A 20,437-nucleotide genomic window follows, 5' to 3' on the forward strand; every position below is an offset into this window, starting at 1 on the left:
GACAGGATGTATGGAGTGAAAATGGACATGGTGAATGCAAGTTGTGGAAGGGCATGGAAGGAGTGGTGTGGATGGGAATGAATGAAGATTATCAGGGAGGAGTGAAAGAAAGATGTGCAATTGTGCTTTCACCGAAAGTATGGGAGGGTGTTGCAAGAACATGGATGGAATAGATCAAGAATAGTGTGATTAAAAGGAAAGCTTGGAATTGTGAAATATGTATGAGTATGTGTATATGCATCTCTGAATATGAAGACTGTGCAAGGTAAAGATGAAAAGATGTGTTTCTGGAGAAATTTGAATGATTGTATGAATGGATTTGTGAAGAGAAAGGTTCTTATAATGGGTAATATGAATCCGAAAGTGGAATGCAATGAAATTGGTGAAATAGTTAAGTGGAGAGTGCCTGTGGTAAATGAGAATGGAAGTTATCTTCTGGATGCCTGTGCTTAGAGGGATTTATTCCTTGCATATACCTTTTCTCACCATAAGATTAATTCATAGATACACATGGATGAGAAATGATGGAAGGGAAGAACAAAAGGGTTTGATTGACTCTGAGCCAGTGAATGAAAGTTTGTGCTGGATGCTAGAGTTATGAGAGGGTTCTTTGGAGATTCTGACCATTTTGCAGTTCTTGTGGAGGTGAGCATCAGGGAGAAGTGGAGTTATGGTGTGACAAAGAATGAGAGGTAAATATGTTGGCAAGCTGGAAAATGAGCCAGAAAGAATGCAAGGAAGATTAGGAGAGAAGGGTGACATAAAGTTTTGATGAAAGTGCAGTCATGTGTGAACAAAGTGTTTGAAATGCTTAAAGAAAGTCTGTTAAAGGTTTTAGAATTAGTAGTTGAATGTTAAAGGTTTTAGAATTAGTAGTTGAATGCAAGGTTGTGATATATAAGAAAGAAAGAGGAAATGCATGGTGGATGGAAGAAGTTATAAATGCTTAGAAATGGTGTGCAAGAGATGAAAAAGGCATATGGTAGATTGCTAGATTGCTTGAAAGGAGTTTATCCATAGAACTTCAGCAAAGGAGGAGGGAAGAATACAAGATTTGTAAGTGAATTATTAAGATGCTGACAGAGGAAAGCATAGAAAGAGTAGATGGAGATACTTGGAAGAAAGTTTGAGTGAAAAATTTTAGGGAAAATAAGAAATTGTACTAGAAGGAGGCAAAAAAGGATACAGGTGGATGTAATTGAATTGTAAATGTGAGAAGTAAGGAAGGGGAGTTGCTGAACCAAATGGAGTAAGTGAAAGGAAGATGGAAAGAGTATTTTGAAGAACTGATTGTGGGAGAAGGTGAGGCAACAGTTGTTACATGCATAGGTATGGAGGATGGAAGGAAAAGGATACAAGTGCAGGGGCCTATAGCTAGAGGGAGGGTAAAAAGGGCATTAATGAGATTGAAGGTGGGAAAGGAAATTTTCTTTTTGCCACCTTAGGTTGGTATATATGAATTTACAGAAATTATTCATCATGTACACTTTTCCTGCAAATCTCATTTGGTTAATGTGTTCCCTTAGCATTAGTCACGGGTATTATTTAGCAACATCTATCTGCCATGTGTTCTGCATATCATATGATTTTGGTAAGTTTTCGGTGAAGTGTCAGTCTGATTACCATCACATTGTCTCACCTCTGTTGTGTGTTCTTTCTATTTTCTAAATTGCCACTGTATTCAGTAGCTTATTCCTTTGTATTTTCAGCAGCTCATGTATATATATATTTACATCCATTTATAAGACTGGGAATATAAGAGATTAACAACGCTTAATGATGTTCATAAACAAAAGATAATGAACACACTTTCTTCATTGTAGAAAAAAATTATAATAAAGGTTTAGTCAAACAATGTTCATAAGTTTAAATATTGAGGAAGTGCAAGGATTTAGGATAAACAACTTTATTTTGGATTTTTAATCTTAACTTTGTACAAAGTTATTTACATTAAACTGAGTTTAATTACAGCTGCAAAATACTAAATATTCTTAAAATAAAACTGGCAAGTTCTTATCTAGGATCACTGAGCTAATAATAAGTTGCATAACCTGTAAACTTCTGATTTCTAGCCACTTCTTTTCAAACACAAAGCAGGTTGGTAAATGTAATTTAAGAAAAATACCCGTCATAACAGCACTCTCAACTATAACAAGGAGTTTGCAAGCTTGTTTATATTCTTAATGTAAAACTACTTTCCTAATTTACTACTGAAAAGTAACGTCTGTTTCAGTTAAGGTAGTGGAATTTTCTCATTTTTTTGAATATTCTAAAATGCAGTATCAGCCAATCAAGGTAACTGCTGCAGTATAACCTAAATATAACTTTTATCAAGTTTCCTTGCATTACAGTTACAATATATACAAAAATAAAGAAATCATAGAAAAGATAAGCCTACAAATTAATTACATTATCTACAATTCCAAAATGTCACATACTGTTCTAGCTTTGCAACAAATTCAGGGTTTTGCCTCAATCATTACTTCTTGTCCAACGCCACCATGCAACAACCATTCTGTCCCAAATATTCTCAAGGGAGTCCATAGCTGGTCGCACATCCAAGATGGCAAACTTGTAATTCTCTGGGTCAACTGTTCCACCATCGTAGTAATCAATTATGTAACGAACCTCTTTGCCACATCGGTCCACAATCCAGTCATGTCGGTCAAAGGGCAACTCATATCTGTGTTCAAATAAAATGCTTATATGGATCAGAATGAACAGAGACTATAAGAGGTCGGTGAGTATTAATGCTTCTACACGACGAGGTGAGATAGAAGAAAGACACATCTTAAGAGAAAAAGAGTGAGTGTTTTTGCAGATTTACTGTTACAGGATTTGAGCAATGAGAGTATTATTCAAGAGCATGAAGCCTTTGGTATAAATGAAAACAAGAAAAAGCTTGTGGAGTTGTGTGCTAAAAGGGGAATGGTAATCAGGAATACATAGTTTATATTAAAGCATGCTAGAAGCCCCTGTTTAGCAGTAGGGTTACAATATTGGTAAACCTAATGCTAACCAATTTGTCACTAAATTAGCAAGTGAAACCCATGATATGTATGTAAGGTTACAATCCTAAGCAAAGTTAGTTCACTCTTATGTATGGATATATTCATGAAACAGCTTAAGAACAATTTACTATGCTCTCTTGTCATTAAATTTGCATGGTACTTAATGAAAACATACCAGAAAATGTGATAAGGATTTGAGTTGGTGATAGCATGAGATGGGTAGCGAACATTAACAGAAGGAAGAGGAAGTGCCATCATGGTTGTCTACATCACCCACTAACTAATCTAACTCAGCAACATTTTCAAATGGAAGTTGAAGAGGAGGCTTTTTTTGGGCCTTCTGGAAAAAGCAATCCATTGCTAGCTGTGTGCAACACCTCTTTGACTCTTCTCTTTAAACCTCCATGTAGCAACATGAAACATCTGTAAGTCCTCTACAGAACATGGGGGGGACTTTCAGAGTTGGGATCCACATCATTAATGAGAGTCACAAACTACCCCATGTAGCCAAGCACTTCTGCTAACTCCTCACTTGTAAAGATGGTGTGTGGAGGATGCTTCTGTCCTTTCTTTTTGCAGTTTTTTCCTAATTTTTTTTTCTGAATCTGCTGCAGTTAAGAGGTACTACATGTTATTCCTGAACATGAACCCAAATCTCAACTGTTACAAGAGTGAAATGAGAATATCTGAGCTATCACTACAAATGATCACGTGATACTGATTAAGTGAGGTTGGGAATCGGGAGGCATTGTCGGAATGTGAGCTGATTGATAAACATTTGACAACTTTTTTGGGTCATTTTTAATACCTTCTTCCTTTTTTTTTTTTTTTTTTTTTTTTTTTTTTTTTTTTAAAAGGTTGCCTCTGATCTTTTGTTTTATGCAATATTCATATGTCCATGTTGGACTTTTTGATAGTTTTTTCCATATTTTGTATTACTTCCCATTCATTCTCTGTTCTCTTCCGTGTAGCCCCATTATTTCCCTTACATCACTTCTTAATTGTTCTAGTTCTACTTTATCTCTGCATATTATTGCATACCATAATTTCTTTTCTTTCAATCTCTTCCATTACTCCAGTGCTTTCTGTCTCTCAGCATCTTTCTCTATATTACATCACATTTCCTTTTATGTGGTACTAAACTTGTAATCATTTGATTTATACATTCGTAACAACTATTATATTTGCATTTGTATTACTACTGTTGAGAACTTTCTTCTACTTTGTGTGTGTTATCAGAGTATTGGCTTCTTTTCACTTCATTTAAACTAAGTATAAAATAAGGTTAGTTATGTTGATTCTTATGTTATCCCTGACTGCATTCTGTTTTTCTTCATTCATTACTACTTTATAGTGGCCACTTGTATGATGTGATCTGAGGTGCTAGTTTTATTAACTTCACATCTAGGATGACAGATACATCATTTGAGTAAAGTAATTCAGTAGAGTCCTTGTTTCTGTTAAATGTCTCACTTATGGTCATTAGCTCATCTATCTGTTCTCTTTCATCTGCCAATGCATTATCTGCTGATCTGTATTTATATTTGCAACCATCATCTGAATCTCTCTTTACCTGTTCCACTCAGTCAAAATTAAGTCACCTTATCCAATTTTTGTTGTCTAGATTTGCCTATATTACTCAGCAATTACTGTTTCCATTAGCAGCATACTGAACTCTATAATCTTTTGTTTTCAGTGGCTTATATATTACCATATTAACGGTGTCAAAGCCAAGTATGATTACTGCAACTGATACAAACTCTAGTGGTTTATTTTCATAAGGTCACTTCCTTGAAAACTTATTGTTAGTGGAAAGAAAAAGTTCAAGTTTTCTAATAAAACAGAAATGGAAGGTGTATGGATGGAATCTGCAGAGAAGGATTATGAGTCACGGGGAACGAGGACACAAAAAAGTATTGGAAAGCGAAGAAAAAGGTACGAGACTTGAAAAAGAGGGCAAATAAGAACTACTGGTGACTTTAATTGCTGATGCAAACCTTAGAATATATAACATACACAGTTAAGATTCAACAGGAAATCAGATATATCAAGATGAAAGGGTTAAAGGTGTGTTCCTTAATAAGCTCGACATTCACATAACACATTCTGAAACAGGATCACACGACAGACTAACAAGATATATATGAATGCCTGTCCAATCATCATACTGGGTTACTATATCCTTTTGATATTTACCAAAAGTACTCTATTTATCTTTCTGGTTTTATCAATTTATAGGAGAAATGCAAACTCTACCAGCAATAAACACTAGTTCCAAAAATTATGTTAAAAATCAAGAAGTAATGCAGTGCTCACAAATAAGCATTACTAAACTCATAATCATTTGGTAAAAGCAAATGAAAACTAAATGCATGCAACTTTTTGACCACTTTCTGTATCGGCCAACTTCAATGGTAGTAACAAAGCCTTATCAATCTTACCCCAGCCAGCTTCTAATGCGAGCTCTTGGAGAATAGTCTGAAGCCTTTCCACCAAAGCATTTTAACTTAGGTTGCCCACATTCTTTCTTATGTAGTGATTCCCACTTCAGCACCTAGAAGAAATCATTATTAAGATAAAAGAGGGATATGCAATGTAAAATTCTATATACTATCAAGTAATACAAGACTAATCTAAGCTGTTGGACCCACATGTATACCTGTAAGCCTTACTATACCAAACAGAATACTCTCAGTAATTTTAATGAAATACATGATTGCTAAGATGATAAAAAAATGATATATGGATATACACTTTTTTTTTATTCTATTTTTGAACCTGAATTAGCTTTGATTAATTTTGAAATCTTCATCAAGCCTGACAGAATTCTACAAAGATATAGTATACAGTGTCTGTCCACAAAATCACAGTCTGCCCCCATATATTTTCAAAGGCAATACACAACTTAGGTTTATTGTGGGTACCAGCAAATGGTACCCTTTGAGAAATCATCATACATCTGGTCACTGAGACTCGTGTTTCTAATAGCATGAACACAAGCAACCTGACTCAGTGAGTTCTTTCTTTACCCTTCCTGGCTGACACCTCATTCTGGGAATTTCACTTCTAGAGTGCTGTATTTCTTTCCTCTATGTGTGCTTCAAGGTGGTTAGCTCTTACCTTGCTAAGGAGGAAAAAGCCCAAATTTTTGTCTGGAAGCAAGAACAAGTGCATACATATGAGATTTCTAGGTGCACTAGGCACTCAGAACACATGATCATGCAGCTGCTTTCTGCAACACCTCGCACTGCCTCAGCACTTCACTCAGGAGATCAAGACTCTACGAACCGAAAACATGGATCTAGAATACTTCAGGTACACAGTCAGTTCCATTCCCAGACATCTGTAGATGAAACTCATTGCCAAAGGAGAGCTGACAAAGTACTGTAATGTAAATATGACACTGCCTTTGAAAATGTATGGGGAGATGGACAAGGTGTTTTTTTCCAGACACTGTAGTTAAAGGCTAAACACTAAGTGTACAAACAAGTATGAATACATGAGTCATATCTATCCTTAAATGTGATATGAAACAATCTAATTATTAATCATATAAAGCCTGACCTAAAAAAGCAACATCATTTAGCACAGCTACGACTGGAAAATTCAGGACAGGTAATATAATTCACATGGAAAAATAATCCAACTCCATTTTCAACAGAGCTGAAAACGAAATATTTGATTTACTTAAATATATTAAAAATCCATTACACAGCAAAACCTGAGATTGAGCTATTAATGTGGGGATCATGTAGGATGCGTGACAACTCCATCTTTCAACCTGAGGGCTGAAAATTAATGGAATCAAGAATCTCACCAAGAAGGATAAAAATCCAATATGATTAAGTCAAACCAGTGATCTGAAATTACAGTTTGGAACACACTTAAGATAATATGGAAATGGATAACACCATATGGGTACATCAGTATTATAATCAGGAAGGAAAACACAAATACCGAGGTTTTAGATTAATGTAATTTAGAGCACAACTAGATATATATAGTCAAATGTTAATGTTGAATTTATCACAATGAAATGGAAAACGAGGCTTTGCTGGTTTCATACATTGACCTCGGGTGAATCAATAAAGGAATGTCAGACTCTGGTGATGAACTATTAACTGTCTTTTCATATACTCAGTTGTGCAATGATCCATAATATTACAGAGGTGTCATAAAATCCATACTTACTTCTTGCCAAGCTAACTCATTATTAACATTGTGAATGTGAATGATGTTGTCCATGTCCCTCTGGGAAAGGTCATCATCTTTCCATCTCCAACCCTTCCTCAACATCGCATTCCAAAACATTTGTGGGGAGGGGTAAACCCAGTTCTCACTCTCTGAGCCAGCTTTGGGAATTGATGAAACCTAGAGGAAAAAAAGTAAATACACTGAATTCTATCAGGCATGATAAACTCTATCTACAATGGGATTAACAGTAAACTCAGTATTTTCCCAACAATTATTAATTTCATGTTAAAAGCACAAACTTTCAAATGCTATTTAGGAGTACTGTGTATGTGAGAGTAAATAATGGTACTGGATAGCAGTCTGAAAATGTGGGAGTGTGTGAAAGTTATGTAAATGAAAAATTAACATCACTGAGACTTACATCATCAATTTTTTTGTATTGATTTTCATCTATTTCTAGATACTGTGGGCTGTAACAACTATGATGTTATAACCTGATGTGCTTACTTGATTGTCTTCACTGTCATTGAGAAACTCCACAGAATTTGTAAATAGTAAATCTAATATGGTGTTAAGTTTTGAGAGAAAAGAGAGCAAGAATATATGGAAAAGAGAAGGGAAAGAGCATATAGACAGAATGGAGAAACAGACGTAGAAACAATAAACAGACAGACCAATATCTAAAAGCAATCATATAGTAAACTATAAGGACTTCACAGCTCTTACCCTAAATTGGTTAGGGGTTGAAATCAATCAGAACTTTATAAAGGTAAGCAGTTGCAATCAAGCAATACCTTACAAGAACTACAATTGAGGAAAAAGAAAATATGATTAAAAATTGTGAAACATTAATCTCACTCAACATATAAACTTACATACACAATGAAAAGCTGAGGAATATTGCATGGTGCTACTGTGGAAGCCCATGTCTTACTTTAGAAATCCTGGAAGTGAGCTGAGAATCTGCATCAGATCCACAGCATGATTAGGAATGGCATTGGATAAACATATGAATAGACATAAAAAAAACATACAAACACCGGCTTTGCAATAAAGAAGATAACATTTAGGAATGAAGAGGTAGGGATATGAATAGACATAAAAAACATACAAACACCGGCTTTGCAATAAAGAAGATAACATTCAGGAATGAGGAGGTAGGGAGTTCATCACATATGAAAAAAGTTTCTGTATAAGGACAGGATTTATTTACTTTTTTTTTGTGTGTGTATCTTTAATTACCTATCAGTACATTATGGAGAGAGATTTGTACTTGCCTGTCTTTCAGTAGGCAGGTCAAATGGTTGGTCTGGAGAAGGATTCTGGTTTGGATAGGCTTCCATGTTTAGCGGGTTGATGTCCACAAATTTCCCAGCTAAATCTTTCCCATAGTGTACACCTGCTTGATGTGCAGGCCACTTTGAATCTTCACCTGCATTCATTGGACATTCAGAGGGGTAAGCCTAAATAAGAAAAAATTTCTTATATAATGAATGTAATTCAGTATCTTTAAAACTGACCTTAAACTTATTGACAATTACAGTACCTGCCTGACTACGTACATATAGCCAAGGAACAGCTTCTTCAAGAACCTTGCCATGTCTATCAATTTGATAAAATCTACTGTTAACTGTGGTATATATATATGAAATCAATAAAATATATGGCCCTAGGACCCCATTACTGGGGATCCTGAACTCCAATCAGAAGGATGATAGCTCCCTTTGGAAAAAGAACATCCTTGACAAGACTGCATTCCTTTCCATATACCAGTAGTGATAGAGCCTTGCCAAAGGAGACTGCTTGCAGTGTTATCACAAGCTGACAAAGTCTGTTAATACCAATACATATGTATGTAATTCCAATTGATTATGAAGACCAAGGACATCTTTTATTGGGCTGCAGCATCTTCATGGCTGTGATACAATCAGAAAAGTTGGAATCCTTTGGAATAAGGAGTTCCTTGAAAAGATTGCCCTTTGTTTTCATCCACTGATAATGATACAACGTCAGTGAAAATGAAGTCTCACTTGGTGTAACTCCAAGCAGGTGGGAGCCAGTAACACTTCTATATAGTATATATGTGTGTGCATATGCCAATTTTCCATACACATTCAAAGTTTCCTGGCTATGAGATAGTGTCATGAAGAGATGAAAAATGGCCTCATTTGCTTAAATCCTCTTTCTAGCTGTCATGCATAATGTACTGAAACTTAATTCACCTTATCCACAAGCCCCAAAGACCTTTCTTTTGTTTACCTTGACCAGTTCATATGCCAGGATTTAACCCACTGACAGCAAATCGTCCCCTGTATACCACAGCACTCAAGTTTGCTCCATCCCATGGAAATCTTACACCCTCCATGTTCTGGCCCTAATCACTCAAAGTATCTTTCACTCTATCCTTCCATGTATTTCTTGGTTTCCCCCTTCTCCATGTTTCCCCCTCTTCAGACACATAAGCCTCTGAGTCTGCCTCTTTACTCACTCTCTCCTTCTGGCTTTCTTTTATGAGAACAATATGCATGAAGAAGAGACATATATGAACAAGATAAAGATTCAGAAACCCAGTGCGAATGTTTTTTTACTACTTTTCTGCCTACCTGCAGTGACTCCTCTTGTTTGGAATGATGCATAGGACACTCAGAAGGGATAGCTGCTCCAACATTGCTTTTGTGAACCTGTGTAGCAGGTGAATCTATGTTGCTGACTATGTCTTGCTGTACTGGAAAGTCTTCTGAAGCCTTGGAAACCTCGTTGTGCATTGGGCACTCTATCGAAGCGGACTGATGAGATTGTAGATCTGTGGCATTTTCTGATTTCATGTTATGCATTGGGCACTCTGCTGGATAGGTGACAACACTTTCTTTGTTAAAAACAGTTGATCTTGTGTTGCCTATACTTATGTCCTGAAATAACAAGAAAGATCCAAGTTAAGATTCTCAGAGGATTTTATCAAAACAAACTAGCTAGTGATTTACGCAAATATGCACAGCATCTGTATTGTTTTAAAGATATAAATCTATTTACGATATATATATATTTTATTTATACATATTTGCCAATTCCAGTGTTAGCAAGGTAGCGTTAAGAACAGAGGACTGAGCCTTAGAGGGGATATCCTCACTTGAACGAAAGATATCTATCATATGACTACGTAACTTCACACAATAAAACTAGTAAAAAATAATTCCAATTGAATATATGGGAAGAGTGCAAATTTCTAAATCTGGCTATCTTATGAGTTAATATTACTTACATAACATGACGTTAACTTGTAAATGTAATGAATATGTGTGGCTTACACCACTGCAGGTACAACTTCTTCAAATAAATGTAATGAACATGTTTGGCTTAAACTGCTGATGGTATGAGCTCTTCAAATACACATTGGCATGTCTGTAAGTATTGTGACAGACAAGCACTTCTCATAAGTATGTCTTGGGCAGCATCGAGAAAATTCAGAATCATTCTGTGCATGTTATTACTTCAACTTTATTTCCTGTTACACTGGGTGGATCAATTTCATTTATGGTGCAAAACTGAAACAATGACTTCCATGCTAATATAAGCTCTTCACATTCGCAAACTAAGGAGATTTATATCAGACTAAAGTCTGCACACATCCATCTTCTTACGTAAATTCATTTCACTGCATCCCATTAAAATCCTTTTCTCTGGCATTGTCAAAAATATTTCTATCTTTAATTTTCTCTGCAATTAGTGGATTAAATATGGAAACAAAAGCTGTAGCGAGTTCAATTTTGTTTTCCCCATGTCAAGTATTAAACCACAATCACCCCATCTCATTTCAGGTAATCCCCAACGATAAAAAGATTAACCAACCATGGTGTCATTACATATCATTTCTGCACCCCTATACAGTATTCATTTCACTTCACTCATTTATACCACCATTTAAATCCTTTTGATAGTTCTCTATATTCATTTTATATGGTATTCATCCTTACTCTCTTTGTAAAATAAAGATAAAAATAGTTTTTAGAACAAAGTCTATAGCATATGGTATAATTTCTTGAGGCACTTTGATCAGCATTATTTGCTGTTTATCATTCTAACAATTCATCTGGCTGCATGCTTACACTGAATAAAAAATTCATATATATATTTCCAATATGTCCACAAATTTTTAATGCAATAAATTATATTATTTCCATAAAATGTACTTTTAGCTTATCATCCTGATCATGGCAGGATATACTATAAATGATAAAGAAGTACTCTAAATATAAGTTAGTAAAAGAATGATTGATAATCAAGAGTATAAACAAATTCATCCTAGTATGATGACATGATAAGATAAAGGAAATGAATATAAAAAATCCAAGGGAATTTAGGGGAAAAAGACTTTTCAAATGACTTGCATAAACGAGTAGCAATACTGTATAACAAACAAGTAAGTAAATCCTTGGAGGATTCATCAAAATTGTTTGGTTGCTCTACGTTTTGTGTGCAAGTGCTTTCTACATCCTCTTTATTGATACAACTCACAGGCAGATGCATGGATGAATGCCTTTTGTGATGGCATGACCATCTAAATTACATGGCAGATGATAAATCATCAAAAGATATATAGTTGTATGGCTGAAGGTACAAGGAGAAAAGGCCAACCATGTAAGAGATGGACAGGTGCAATATAAGTTCTTTAGGGCTTGAAGTATTCAAGGAAATGAAGCCAAAGGAAATATTATTCATATGCACATCAGTTCTCATGTGAAAGTGGAGTCGTAGGAGGCATCAGTCTAATCTAATTAATCATCCGTGAGAAGTGAAAACTAAAGAATGATAACATCAGTGTGAAAACATACATTCACTTAAATACATTGTACATAAACCAAGGAAGTACGCACATGTGATAGGCTGTGAACATAAAGTGAATGGAGTTGAACATGCAGATTAAATGAATTAAAATGTCTATGGTAAAATTCTGCTTCTTTTTATGACGTACCTGTGTTGACTGCTCTTGTGTGGACTGATGCATGGGACACTCTGAAGGAATAAGTGTTTCACTGCCAATATTCTGGGTCTGTGCGGCAGGTGTTTCTGTAAATTCCCCAGAAAGCTTGTTGTGCATAGGACACTCTGAAGGTGGGGAGTCAAGGTTCTGTATTTGGGTGGCAGAATGCCATGTAGGTAGGTCTGAATCATCTTTTGATATGTTATTATATACTGAGCTTCCAATCTGTGGGGAGTCGAGGTTCTCTTTATCAAAGACAGGGTGATTTGGGGGTAGCTCTGATGCATTTAATCGTACTCCTGAGCCACTACCAATTGCTAAGCTGGTGAGAGATGTTGCTGTGCTTTGAGCAGCTGTCACGGTGTTTCCCATTTTGGGGTTCTGAAATGGTAAGAAGATTATGAGTTAAAGTAATATCAATCTGTTATAGAGGTTTAAAATGATACTGTTGACTGGTATGGCTATCTCTAATATTTAATAATTAGATTCTATTTAGCTGAAATAGCATTTTTTTTGTTTTTATCTGAAATATCAAGGGCAACTTAATGCCCTAATTAAGGCTATCTTATTATCTCTCTCTCTCTCTCTCTCTCTCTCTCTCTCTCTCTCTCTCTCTCTCTCTCTCTCTCTCTCTTGCTTTTCCTGTGGGGCAGGGTAGTGCCAGAAATGGATGAAAGCAAACAAGTATGAATATGTACATGTGTATATATGTATATATCTGTGTATGTATATGTAAGTAAATGTGCATGTATGGGCATTTATGTACATATGTGTATTTGAGTTGATGGGCTGTTCTTCCTCCGTTTCCTGGTGCTACCTCACTGATGCATGAAACGACGATCAAATATAATGATAATAATAATATATATATATGTGTGTGTGTGCTCGACCCAGGGCAGCCTATGAATGCGTTATGGATGGCATTGCTAGTTGCTAAGCCATGGGGGTCCATCTAAAAACCTTAAGATATTTATGATATGTGTTCTGACAGAGGAATGACGATACAAATATATGTAATTTAGTTAAAGGTATAGACATAATGATACAAGAGTGGGTGAGATTAGGGGTCTACAGGCTTCAACAGATTATGAGCTAAGTAACAGATGAGTATAGGAGATGATGTTGATTGTGTATATAATGAGATGGCAAAAAAGAATTTCCTATAATTTCTCAGCAAAATTGAAAGTGAAAGCTGGTGATGGGGTTAGAAAAATAAGTAATGCTCTAAATCACACCCTGAATATTTTTCTTCTAAATACTGTCCTAAAAGTAGTCATTGCTATATAAATGTATGTAATATTCAAAGATAATGTTGATGATGGTATCCTAACTGGACGAATATACAGGTTCTGTTTTACGGACAAATAACCATAGTTTTCAGTACATAAAACTTTCTACTCTCAATTTAAGTCACTAAATTAACCTCTCTACTTTAAACCTTTGGTAAGATGAAACTAAGAAGTAGAACAAGATATCAAATGTCCTGGGAAAATGGGGTTACATGATAAGCAATATAAATGAAGCAGAAACCATCCCGTACAACAACACTGGAGACAAAGTTTAGCATTAACCTACTCAGTTCTGTACTTAATTACCCCATTATGGATCATCATTTACTCTTCTACCACTTGATTCCGTAACAGTAAGACATAGTTATATACCCAACACACCAAGACTAGTTTGTCTTCGGACACCAACACTTCAGACTTACCCTCCTGAAAAGCCTTCTATTCTACTAAATTATTTATACAACTCGTCGCGGATCAAAAGAAGAAGTCGAGGGTCACTTCTGGTGTCGTAATTCGCTTATTTTGAGTAGATTTTCAGGCCATTGGCCGCACACACCCAACACCGCCTGCCAGTTTTTATGAAACACTGACGCCTGGATAACATCCACCAGGCAGGCCGCCTCCACCAACCTGCCTCCATGAATTTAATATTAATTCCCTCATAATTAATAGGTTATTTAGTGAATGAGTTTCTCCCAAATATTCATTCACATCATTCATTCCTTTACTGTCGTTTCCTACCGCCAAAGAAATTTAGGGGATGATAATAGTTGTTATTTGTTGATGAATGTTTATCTCATATATATGTCATTCTCAAACATATAATGTAGTTATTTATTTGTTCAAGTTAGTAGGATGTGAGTCAATTTTCATCTCAGATTTTTAGGTATTATTTTGGCCATTGATATATGATACACGTATTTTCGTCCTTGCATTTACTGGATTCATTATATAATACTTGCGTTTTGGTCTATTACTTTGACCTCATGATCTTAGTTATTTCAGTGAATAATAATTTTTTTTTTCATATTTGGAGAATAGTTTATAAGTCGCCCAACATCCTAAAAATAACAATAAAAAAGTTGGACACACATGGTGTATCTGAATCAAACTGCCATCAGCTGATTATATGATGAAATAACATTACCATACGTGTCTTTGGACGCCAGTCTCACGTGTGCCAGTTAATGAAAAATGAAGATTTTTATCTAGGAAATAATTTAGTCATATATGATTTGTGATATTTTTTTTTATAATCATTTCCAGAGGAATACTTTCCCCCGTTTATTTTTGTCGTCTGCTGCGGGGCGCATGCGTGCAGCGGGCCAAGCTTGCCAGACAACATATTTTATTATATTTACAAGAATATATTCCAACGTATCTTTACTTTCATCCCGAGTTGGTAGAGTGGACTTATGATCCACCACCGGGCGAATAGGGTCATGTGGAGGAGGTCAAAGGAGGAAATTAATGTCTGATGGGAAAAAAAAGGGGGAGGGTGGGTGGGTGAGGGTGTCAGCAGCGTCGTCTGCGGGGAAGGCTCGAGCTCGGTGTGAGATTCCTGGCCCAGACAGGCAGACTCAGCCAGAGGGATCTTGCAACTGAGGCCTGACCTCCTCTCACGATCATCCGTGGGTGTCCAGACGATTACAGGGGGACCGAGGATTCGATCATCAGACGTCATGGATCCCGAAGCCTTCCTCGAGATGGCCAACCAGGTCACAAAGTTGAAGATGTACCCGTACTTCGACATCGCTCACTGTACCTTGTGCTGCCTCTACGTTCGCGAGGACCTAGGCACCGGTGAGCAAAGGCGTCGTTATACCTCTTTTTTTTTTTTTAAATAATTTATCATTTATCAAAGACATGGTTATTGAGCTTGACTGATACCTTTTTTCAGGCATTGACTCTTTCCTACTAACCCAGTTCATCCATTTCTTATATGCCGAAGAGAAAGTACAATTGTTCTACGGGGGAGGTACTCTCTCTACAGCTAATGGACAGGAATATTATTTTATCATGTATGTAAGACAAGGAATTAGGGTACATCAGAATTAACATCTTGGCGCGTTTTCCACGCAGTTAGATATATGGGTAGTAATGGAAATCAATTAGATATATGGGTAGTAATGGAAATCAGTTAGATATATGGGTAGTAATGGAAATCAATTAGTTATATGGGTAGTAATGGAAATAATTATGTGTATGATATGATTTTTTTGTAAAAACTTTCACTCGTGTGTAGTAATGTCTGGCACCTTTTTTTTTTTTCATCAGACATTCTGTCCATCTCTAAAGGTCATAGGCCACTGTACGTGTGTAGTTCTCGTTCATGTAATTTTACTACTGTCTACAAAACATTTCTATTGTTTAGGGTATAATGAAAAAGAAAAAATTCTTTATTCTCATTTTCGTTGTCATTTACTTAAGAAATATGTTCAACATTTATTTGAGAGCTGTTTGTAATGAAAAAAAAAATCCTTATTCTCATTTTCGTTGTCATTTACTGAAGAAATATGTTCAACATTTATTTGAGAGCTGTTTGTAATAAGTATATTTTGGGTACCTAGATGAATGCCATCTATGACCCTGGCAGTTGATAGTCCTAAAGCCCAACTAACCAATCAACTCCCATGTTGATATTCAAACATGGAAGAACATTAACAAAAACTAGTTGACCTGTCTTTTCAAAGGTTATTGAAGACTGGAATGGCCACAACAGCCTTATATGACTTTTGAATCTCACAGTTATATATGTATCTAGTCTAGACTTGTACATATTGATCATTAATGGTGATTTGTGGTACAAATTCCTGTAATTAAAGGAAGATTATCTTACATTAGTTTGATGATTCCCTGTTACCTTAGGTTTTCCTATCTTGGTACATGTAACTCATGATCTGTATCTCACCTTATAACCTCATAAACTTCTTAGTTAATGTTCATATCATTGTATTTAGACTTATATTTGCTGTGTTGTTGTTGCATGTAATTGCTTTTGACCTAGTAGGAATGCCTTTCCAAATAATAACCTATCTGTTCTAACCTGTCACCAAAGATTACAGAACTCACTGGTGGCTGTAAAGATGCTTGATATATTGTAATATGTTCTTATAAAACAGCGTTGTTTTAAGGTCATAAAAGTACTGCACTTTACTGCTCTTTACTAGAGTGGTATGATGTATGTTTTTGCTGGTACAGAGATTAGAAACAATCATGACAGATAAGATTGACAGATAGAATTGACATGAAGGACACTTGATAAGAGATTGTTGTTGGGTTTCACAATGAATATGATTCAGATTCTTATTGCCTTTGTTATTGGGTTTCACAATGAATGTGATTCAGATTCCTATTGCCTTTGATTTTTTTTAAGATGTATCCTGTTAACACCATGATTTTCCAGAATGTTTTGTGTGGTTGATTTCTGTGCATGTTTGATGATGTTTAGCTGGGCTTAGATATTTGGAAGTATGGGTTATTAAGATTCATAGTGGGAAAGCTGAAGCAGAGAAGAGTCATATTAAGGAGAAATATAAGTTACACTCAGTTTGAAAGCTCTAGATCCAGATGCTGGTGAGCTCCGTTTGAAGTTTAGATGCAAACAACTTGGCTTAAAGTACCTCTTTAGGCTCAAACATATATTGTACTATCATTAGTCATTTATTGATATTTATCACAGGACTGATTTCTGTGAAGACCTGGTGTTATCCAATACTTTCTAAAGGTTCCTTGCAGCTGAGGGCTGTGCTACTTCCAGTAGCATGGAAATGTGAACTTGTTTGGAATGGGAAATTCTTGGACAAGACTGTACATCCAAAGATACAGCCTCAGTTAAGGGGATTTTTCACCTTGTGGAGATGGAGTCCAATAACACTAGTACCATCTAACCCTATATGTACTGATTTTGCTACTGAGGGGCCTGAGGTATTTGACTGATATTCAAAGACCTCTAAATGCTTTCATGTACAAACAAAAAAATAACATTAATGAGATTAGTTTGGACTTCAGGTCAGTTCAAGAGGTGGTTTTTGTTTGGTTCAGGCAGGTCAGTTCAAGAGGTGGTTTTTGTTTGGTTCTCTTCCTGAAAGGTCCATAAGGTCTATGTTTAAGGGACTGGATGAAAGTAAGCAAAAATGACCTTGCTCTTATGATAACAAGTAGATTCTTGTTATTCACTGATGGCTCAAACTGCACTCAAGGTTTAGACTTTAGACTTTGTTATTCACTGATGGCTCAAACTGCACTCAAGGTTTAGACTTTAGACTTTGTTGTATGGAAGAAGAATATCATAGAGCAAGACTCCCAAAAGAATCTTTCATTTCTGTTGAAAAACTGTGTGGTGTTCATCTACACTTAAAGTAGTTGAAAAGTCTCCTGAAAAGATTTTATAGTGAGCTCCACTTTCCAGAGTGCACTGCAAGCTGTATCACACTGTTGTAATGCATTCCATACTTCAAAAACGCATAAGATTATGTTGTTAGAATTTAAACAGAGCATAAGAGTGTAGAACTTTGCTAGTGTCTTGAATATGTTGGTATCAGCAGTAATGAAACAGTAGATGCTGATACTAAAGTAGCAATATCAAGTGCTCTCAACATGTGATTTATACATTACAGTAATATTGGGAGTAACACAATGGTAGTAATTGTGAATTATGAGTAAAAATTATGGTAAATGTCAATGGCAAGCTATATATATGACTTAGAAGGCCAAAAGAATGATAAGCTATAGGATAAAGAAAGGTATGGCATCCTTCCTTCAGCAGGAATCACCCTTTTGAGACATTTCTTTGTTGACCTAGGACTGGTCACACTGTACTTTGTGATCCATGGTCATTTAAGGGAGAAGAGACCTTCCCCAATATGTAACACCCACAATTGTAACATTACTGTGGAAGATATACAGATGCTGTGCCAAAACTATAGGTACATAGGTGAATGTATTCTAGAATGGTTTTGATATGAAGAATGTGCAACATATTATAAGGCAGTCAAAAAGTAGTACAGTCAAAGGTACATGGATGAAAGGTAGACCATGGAAGAAATTGCATAGATACGGTGAGAGAATGGATTAGGGCCAGGAATATAGCACATGAAGAAGCCAGCAAAATTATATGGAATCAGGTGCAGCTTAAGTATTATGTGTATTTACATGTTGTGGGTGATGTTGGTTTCATTTGACAAATCAGGGTAGTGTGCAAAGTGGAAGCACATTTGTAACTGCAAAAGTTTATGTTTTGCTCCATCACACTGGCTTAGCTTGAGGATCTGTGTTAGTAATTTCAAAAGCAGTTTGCACCTGATGGTAGTAAATAGATAGATAGATGAGCTGATTGTTAGATTACATAATATAGCTGAGCAAATTAATTAGAAACTGTAAAAGACTTTTACTGGGTAATGCGTGGTTGAAAGATTTTGAGTAAGTATCTTTGATGTAACTTGTTTAGTGCGAAGACTTAAACGATCTAATTTTTGATAGTTTGCACCCATTTCATAGGCTGGGCATATTAGGTCATATTCAAGGTGTGATAATAGCATATTTGACAAAGTTCTAATATAACTCAAAACATGTTACTGGTGTGTCAAAGTCACTCTTCTTTTTAACTTTTTACCTGCTAATCCAACTTGTTCTTTGGTTATTTTGTGAATAGTAAATAACATATATTAACGTTAGTAAAAAAAAAGAAAAAAAGGGTACTACATGTGTCTGATGGAAAAACAAATATTCTTTTAAATCCAAAGCAAACATAACAAAAATTATGAGTGAAGCTTTCCTGATTTGTGCCCTAAATCTTTGAAATTTCTCTGCATGAATTCATACATACCTGTTTATATTGTGTTTTTAAGAATGATGTCATCTTAAATTAGATTTTCTTTTTTTATTGTTTAAATTTTGACTTTGTGAATTATTGGATCTCCTTGTTTAGCAAATGTTATTAATGAAGCACATAAGAATGGAATTGTAGCAGTTGTGGTATAATGTACATTGCACTTTTCTAAAATGTTGGCCTGGCAGATTTGATGGCAGGTTTGTAGAGCACTTATTAAGTGGGGGCATCCCTTAATTTTTAAATTTTTTGCTGCCCATTGCAGACATTTCTTTTGTCAGATATCAAAAAAGTGTATTATAATTGTGAGTGATGAAGGCCTTTTTAGAATACTGTAGTGCAGTATGATACAATTGTACTGCATTCTGTGATTTAGTACGGGCTCTCAAGCAGTATTACTAGACCTTTGACCTTAGATCTGTGTCTGAAGGTGTCACAACACTGCTTGGAAAGAGAAGTTGAATTAAAAATACCAGGTGGCAAAGTGGCCATTTCCTTGTATGTGACAGCAAACATTACAGTCAAGGTCAGATTCAAGTCTTCATGGTGAATATATATTTCCTTTGTTGTAAACAGTTATCAACTTTTTGAAAACATATTGCGTAACCTCAGTTCAATAAGCATATAGTAGAAATTTACTATCAATATTTACAATTGGAATATTTCTAAGTAATTTTAGGTCTTAGGTTATTTCAGAAGTGTTGGAAGGGTAAAAATTGTCCTTCAAGTTCTTCTGAATGGTATTAGAATCAAGATGTACCCAGTAGTTCCACAGTAACACTGGTAAAGAAAATCCCTCTCCTTAATCACAGTGTTGTTGCTAAAGAGCAGTTGAGTTGTTGCTGACCCAATATTTTTAATTTACACTGTAATGATCATTACCAAGTCTCATGGCTTTTTAATCAATGATTGCATCTGTCATATTTGCCAGTCTCCATTATTTCTAGGAATTCAGTGATGATATCTGTACTTTATGAAACTAGGGCAGTATTTTTGTCAAAGTGGTGGTTTTGCAACTGAGTGGCTGAGTGCACATGAGTGGCAGTGTGCCAGGAATGTCGGAATGCATGTACTGGTACTATTATGGTTCACCTGCAGTTTCTCACCCGAATGAGATGTTTGAGGACAATATGTG

At 35.7% G+C, this 20,437-nt stretch overlaps 2 protein-coding genes across 8 annotated transcripts in view; one reads left to right on the forward strand and one right to left on the reverse strand.

The window, feature by feature from the left end:
• Window positions 1–1,905: 1,905 nt before the first annotated feature.
• Window positions 1,906–14,075, reverse strand: Cchl (Cytochrome c heme lyase). Its single transcript, XM_071694741.1, has 7 exons — window positions 13,895–14,075; window positions 12,175–12,564; window positions 9,809–10,114; window positions 8,483–8,668; window positions 7,203–7,382; window positions 5,453–5,565; window positions 1,906–2,683 (listed from the first exon to the last, which is right to left on the reverse strand). Exons 2-7 carry the CDS (start codon window positions 12,553–12,555, stop codon window positions 2,473–2,475), a joined length of 1,377 nt encoding a protein of 458 aa, XP_071550842.1. The 5' UTR covers window positions 12,556–12,564; window positions 13,895–14,075; the 3' UTR covers window positions 1,906–2,472.
• Window positions 14,076–15,000: 925 nt separating this feature from the next.
• The window catches only part of LOC139766291 (trimeric intracellular cation channel type 1B.1), a 37,297-nt gene continuing 31,860 nt past the window's right edge, over window positions 15,001–20,437 (forward strand). For 4 of the 7 annotated variants that reach the window (XR_011716830.1, XR_011716831.1, XR_011716832.1 and 1 more), the window contains exon 1: window positions 15,017–15,275. Coding sequence is in view for 3 of the 7 variants with exons in the window: in XM_071694743.1 (XP_071550844.1) it covers window positions 15,155–15,275 (121 nt within the window). In the remaining 4 variants the exon portion in view is untranslated. Of the gene's footprint in view, window positions 15,276–20,437 lie in introns of all 7 variants that reach the window. The other 3 variants (XM_071694742.1, XM_071694744.1, XR_011716829.1) reach the window with 2 other exon arrangements.

Source organism: Panulirus ornatus, chromosome 57 (genome assembly GCF_036320965.1).
Source record: "Panulirus ornatus isolate Po-2019 chromosome 57, ASM3632096v1, whole genome shotgun sequence".
NCBI lineage: Eukaryota > Metazoa > Arthropoda > Malacostraca > Decapoda > Palinuridae > Panulirus > Panulirus ornatus.